The sequence below is a fragment of the Fulmarus glacialis genome, unplaced genomic scaffold (genome assembly GCF_000690835.1).
Source record: "Fulmarus glacialis isolate BGI_N327 unplaced genomic scaffold, ASM69083v1 C14273583, whole genome shotgun sequence".
NCBI lineage: Eukaryota > Metazoa > Chordata > Aves > Procellariiformes > Procellariidae > Fulmarus > Fulmarus glacialis.
Window position 1 is genome coordinate 2,564 of NW_009242953.1, and position 6,286 is coordinate 8,849.

At 48.0% G+C, this 6,286-nt stretch overlaps 1 protein-coding gene across 1 annotated transcript; it reads left to right on the top strand.

The window, feature by feature from the left end:
- Positions 1-237: 237 nt before the first annotated feature.
- On the top strand, positions 238-2,760 carry LOC104070693 (glutathione S-transferase theta-1-like; the record flags this gene model as incomplete). Its single annotated transcript, XM_009586380.1, has 4 exons — positions 238-325; positions 1,010-1,160; positions 1,737-1,913; positions 2,471-2,760. Coding segments are annotated over 4 exons (623 nt in total), but the record flags the coding sequence as incomplete, so codon positions are not given.
- Between the last annotated feature and the right edge of the window lie 3,526 nt (positions 2,761-6,286).

A 6,286-nucleotide genomic window follows, 5' to 3' on the forward strand; every position in this document is an offset into this window, starting at 1 on the left:
GACCTTTGTCAAGAGGTTGTTCTGGTATGCAGGCAATAAGCAAGTAAGCTGACATCATAGGGCAAACCCTGTATTCACCCTGCGGCACTTTTTGATTGCTTATAAACTTAAACAAGACTGTATTTGTACAATCAAAACCAGGAACTTGAGGCCAGATGGTCCCCACAGTCTCCTCAGGTGTTGGCAGACAGGTCCTGAGCATCACTGGCAAGTAAAACTTCTCATTTCCCTCCTCAGGGCAGCACAGGACGGAGGAGTTCCGGAAGGTGAATGTCCTGATGAAGGTGCCCGCCCTAAGGGATGGTTCTTTCACCTTAGCAGAGAGGTGAGGCTCAAATAAGCTCAAACCCCTACTGCAGTATTGTTTATCCTAATGCTTGGATTCTGCCAGTGCACTGTTCGGTTTCTACGGGGACTCCAGTAGTTGTTTGCCTCCTTCCTATCTGTTCCACTTGTATATAAAATAAACCCATGTTTCAAGAGAAGCTTTCTCATGTAAGCAACTCAAACAGCATTGATCATGGAAAAATCTGTGAGCTCCTGCTTGGAGCTAGCTTGCATGTAGGCAGTGTTTCTAAGCCAAAATACCTGTCCATGTGTCCTCCTGCTGTCTGCCTTCAGCTGGAGGCTGTAGGTCAATGCAGTAAATCTGATGCAAGGCACCCACTGCTGGATGGCCAGGCAATACAAAGCTCTGATTTGGTATAAACTCATTCTGTGGCTCATACTTGCTCAAAAATGTTGATGAGGTAACAGTACCAGCAGGCCACGTCTGTCTCGCTGGGCTGATATATCAGATAATTGCTGTCCACAAGCAGCCAGTCAGGCCAGCACAAACTCTCTCATGTGCTGTGCCTAGCTGGCAATTGCGTGTCCTGCACTTCTGCTTGACTCAGATCAGGTTTGTCTTGCTGCTGGTCCAGCAGTGCAAAATTTGGGGGAAGAAGAAAGGATGAGGTGCTTTAATCTCAGATGATCAGCTCACCGGTTTGCCTTGCTCTCTGGGCAGCATTGCAATCCTCCTGTACCTGGCCCGGAAATTCAAGACTCCTGATCACTGGTACCCATCTGACCTGCAGAAAAGGGCTAGGGTTGATGAGTACCTGTCATGGCAGCACGTCAACATTCGTGGGAAGGGGAGCAAGCTGTTCTTAACTAAGGTAAGACCGTTATATACCAAAAACTAAGTGCTAAGAACTGTGAGTGCAATGGCCCAGGAACTATCTCCTGTGTGCAGGGTCTTTCTAAGCAAATGTACAAGCCAGGTGACAGATAGGAACAAAACTAGATCTGGAATTCACTTGGCTGCTCAGCCGAGCCTAACTGAAGTGGCCTGAATACTTCATGCTGCAGCCACAGCTCTGGGCATGCACTGAGATCCAGAGCAAATTCGTCCTGGGTGAGCAGCTAACACCAGACACAGCTCACTGCCTTCTGCCCAGCTTCATGGAAAGAACGAACCTCCCGTTGGAAAACAAAATGCAGTTGCTTGCAGATGATGCAGCCTTCCCTTGAGAGGAGACTCTCGTGGTTGAAATTTCAGACTTTCTAGGGAGGAGACGAGGACAGGCAGGAATTAATGACTGACATTAATGTTAATCTGCCAAAGGAGATCAGCAGTACCAGTTGTTCTCGTGCATGGCTGGTGAGGGATCCTTAGAAGAAAGCAGTGGGAGGGAGTGGACTAAGTTCGGAGGGAAATATGTAAAAAGCAACTTGTTTCTTCTCCCTGCCAGGTGCTGCTGCCTCTCCTCACAGGCCAGCCACTTCCTCCAGAGAAACTGGAAGGTGTTACTGAAGAGCTGAACGTTGTCCTGAAGCAGTTTGAGGAGAAGTTCTTGCAGGACAAGCCCTTCATCGCAGGCAGTGAGATCTCCCTGGCAGACCTTGTAGCACTGGTGGAGCTCATGCAGGTAAGTATCAACCCCAGCACTGTTGGATATGCAAGCTGGGTTGTGGGCAGGCCAGGCCAAGGTGTGGCTGCAGCACCACCACCTCTTTAATGGCAGATCTTTCTCCCTGCGGTTTACTCCTTAGTGGAGTTAAATCTTGTTCCTTTTTGACTTTGACCATAATTGAGTTTGCCAGGGAACACCTACTTTGAGACAGTTCTCTCTATAGAAGTATGGACAAAATTCCTCAGAAAAAAAGATAAATTAAAACTAGGCAGAGAAAGTACAGATATTTGAAAGAGCTGTGTCGGTGTGCATGGACCTCTGTGTTCTGCATTAGACAGTTCTTGGGTTAGCTGTGGCAGTGCTCTTTTGCTGCACGTCCCAGGGGACAGCAGCTGCTGAGGATGACACCACTTGCTTCCTGCTGGCTAAGCACCAGAGATGAACTCCACCTAATGTGACAACTGTCTGCTGCCTTGAGCCAAAAGCATATCCGTGCTTCATTCTGGTCCCATCCCTGGTAAATGTGTTGTTTGACTCACTCCCGGGTTCTCTTGCTCTCTCTCTCTCTGCAGCCCGTAGGTGCTGGCTACGACCTCTTTGAGGAGAGGCCGAAGTTAGCAGAGTGGCGCAGACGGGTGGAAGAGGTGGTGGGGAAGCAGCTCTTCCAGGAAGCCCATGAAGGGATCTTGAATGCCAAGAACTTGACCGCTGATAAGATTGCACCTGAACTGCTGGAGCATTTCAAGCACCAGCTCCTAAAGCAGGCCAGCCAGAATTAGGGGGTTATACTTCAAGTAAAATGGATTATTTTGTGCAGGCTTTTTGTAGTATTTCAGCATTTCTTCTAAAAATCATACAGAAACACCATTCCACAAAATGCACTTCAATCACAGCCTTTCTGCAACTTAGAAGGGAAGAAAACTACTTCTTAAACAGATTGCAGTGAGCTGCTTTCCTCTCTTGTCCACTAAAGGTATGTGAGCTGTAGCCCTATAGGCTTTTATTTCTTGCTCCAACACCACTGGATCTGCTTGAGGACAGAGGCGATTCGGTTCATGTGGGAACTGGGGCCAGTCAGAACTGCCCTTTCCATCCCTGTTTTGAGTTTTCCAGGTCACAGCACCATAAAAGGGGCAAAGGTTTCCTGAGGGTATGGCAGAGCAGATATGTCTGAAACAGGGAAAAATCGTTGAAAATGGCTTTCACTTTGCAACACGCTCAGTTGGAAGATTTTTGCTCTTTAGTAAAGAGATGGGTCAGGACCCAGCCCTTGGTGGGGACCCTGCCAGGACTCTTAGAGCACGTGGCCACTAGAGGCTGCGCATCACCTGTGGGAGCAAAGGTGAGCGCCTAGGAGCAGGGAGGCTGTGCAGGTACCCAAGTGAGGCCTCCAGCTTCTGGGAAGGACGGGGTTAGTCCCGTGAATAAAGATCCTCAACCATAGACTCATGCCATACTTTACAAAGAACAGCCTGCACAGTTGAGAAAAGCTGCTTTTCTAGGTGAAGCTGCTGCCAACCACACGGTCTCCCTCTGCAAACCATATCGGTTCTCTCGTCCTTTCCCCAGAGCGGCTTTGTCAGCTCAGTGGAAGCCACTCAAGCCAGGCTCTCTCTGATGAGCGCTGCCGTGGCTGGGCCAGCATTGGTGGCAGAGGGAGCTGTGCTGGCCAGCCCTGGGGTGAGCGGAGTGCACAGTGTATGAGCTGAGTAATGCCTCAAATACAGTTAATGTTCCACTACTCTTCTGTCATGTCAGATGCTCCAGTAAAGTTAATGGTTACCCTTGCCACATGTTGTAGCTCTGTTTGGATTTGTAAACAGGATTTGGAAGGAAGCGGCCACTGACTCATCCTCCACACCTGTGCAGCACCCTTTACACCCTCTCACCTGTGTCCCTTTGTACCCCTCCTGCCTTCCTGTCCTCCTGTCCCTGTGACCTTCCATTTCCAGGTACGAGCCATGAGGAGTGTTCCAGTTTGCAGAACTGGTTTTTTCCCTCCTTGTTGAGCTCTGGTTGTACCTGGAAGTCCCTTTGTCTCTGCTGGCGGATTACACCATCCACAGAGATGGCTACATAGCACGCTGGGTGTGAGATGTCTGTCAGTCATCTTAACGCAAGTCAAGTTACTACAGTGCTCAGAAAAGGTGAAAGTAGCTGCTCAAACCAGTCTCACACATCCTTTCAGCTGGACCTGCTGGTTTTGGGGAGTGAGCCAGTTGCCTCTTCTGTGTTTGTTTCCTGAGTAAACCTGCCCTTTGGTTCAAAGGGGCACCATGAACCACAGCTTGCAACACACATCCCTGCGGGCTGAGCTAAAGCAGCCAAGCAGGCCAGTCCCTTTTACTTTCCGTTCTTCCAACCTGCAGGAAATCCTAAATGTCAGTGGTGAAAAAGCAGATTTGCCCCCAAACTCTTTCAGTTTCAGTGCTGACACAGGCAGAGGATATTTGTCTTCTTACCTGATACTTTTTATTGGTAAGTTTGTTGAGGAGAGCCTATTGCACTCCAGTCGGCAAAGTCGGTGACAGCAGCTTTCTTCTCGCCCTGGGAGTGCTTGCATGGTGGTGCCTGAGCAGCAACCCCTGTAGGCGCTGCACTGCTGCTCTGCTGTAGCAGCTTGCCTGCAGTGCTAAACCTAACGAAAATGGCCTGTTTACACTGTACCGCCAACCACTTCCTTTCCTCTATAACCTGCAGCTTACAACAGCCACCAGCTGGGCTCCTGCACACCGCCGGAATAAAACAGGTCATTCTTTGCTACCTCAGTGTAGCTGCCCAACCTCTCTGCACTCCTTCCTGTTAGCATGTTTGTACTTTGCCTAACTTCCAGATTGCTGACCTCTAACTTCTCCCTTTTTTGTAGAGAGCAAACCTCCTCCTACCAGCACAATAAATTCCTCACACAGCTTCTGTTCAAGTAGAGGCAGAGCAGAGCAACCATCAAAACCAAAAGCCTAATCTATAGAGTGCTAATCTTGACAGACCTCAAACTGGGCTTGGTGGCAGAGCCCTTCTTGATACACATCTCCCTGCAGAATCTCAAGATAGGGCTGCTGTGCATGCAGAACCGTTGCATGAGCCAAAGCACATAAAGTGTCTTTTTTTTTTTCTTATTTATGATACTTGCAATGCAAAAGCTCCACGTAAGAGAGTCTTGAGCCAATTTTCTGCTTGTTTGAATAAGGCACAAGTTCCTTAAACATCACCCATTGTGTGCTCTTGCAAGGACGGCTGCCTTGAAAAACAAGTTGGAACTGTGTTCTGAGCTCATTGTCTGGTGCTCCTCTGCTGCCAGTGTCACAAAGGATAAACACACGGATCAGCTACTGCCTCACTCCAGCACGGTCGTGGTGACAGGAGGAGATTTTAAATTGTTTTTCCCATAGTCGTCTCTGTCTGCTTTAAGCCTGTTTGAACTGTAGGTTCACTCTCCCAATGAAGCTGTGTGTGCAGCGACCAGTCGCATTTTGGGCCCTTCTACGCATGCAGGACAAAGCACCTCCCCAGAGTAACTCCTTCGATAGCAATAGAGTTGTACAACAGATAAATTTGCCTTGCTGGTGTTTTCGCTCTAAATTGTGGAGATAAGGCATCTCGTCCTTGTACTTTGCCTTTTGCTATCCCTCCACCTCCCCCATTTTGTTCATTTGTGTCATTTGATCTCAGCTGGTTCCAGCTCCTAGATTGAGAGCCCCAAGCGCTGCCTGCCAAAACCCAACAGGCTGTTCAAGAGTTTTACCTGCCTCAGTGCAAGGTCTGTTTGGTGTCCACTCCCCTTTCACCTGAATACGGGGAGGGGTTACACCTCCAGTGACAGTTTAATGTGCTGTTCTGATTCAATTTCCTCTGTTCTGATTCAATTTTTCTTGCCAGGGGCTATTTGGAAATAGGTGAGAGCCTGTGATTTCTAGAGTAAAATGAAGCTGGGATACACAAAATGGGGGGAATGTTTAAAAAACAGATACACATCCTGAGACATTTTCTAAATTATAAAGAAATAAAATGCAAAACTTACTGCATTTTTTTCTGTGTTGTTCCTGTTTCCAAAAATTGGAAAGGGAAAGCTGATAGACAAAGTACAGGGAGGAAAAACGGCCTTTGAGGTGATGGAGCCAAATGAAAATACAGTGCTAGAAGCAGTAGCCTAGAGCCAGGAATAATGCAATCAAGTTACATATAACACGACCAGATGAAAATATCTCTTTGGTTGTGTGGGCTGTGCAGTGCAGTCAGCAAATTGGAGAAAAACTTAAGGAAGGAACATGAAAAGATCTTTAAAGTACAGATAGGACTAATGGATCAATTGAACCATAAATAAAGGAGCAAAGCGAACCCACGCTGCTAATCTTGCTGCCCACCACTGAGAGCAATGAACTCTTCTCAGT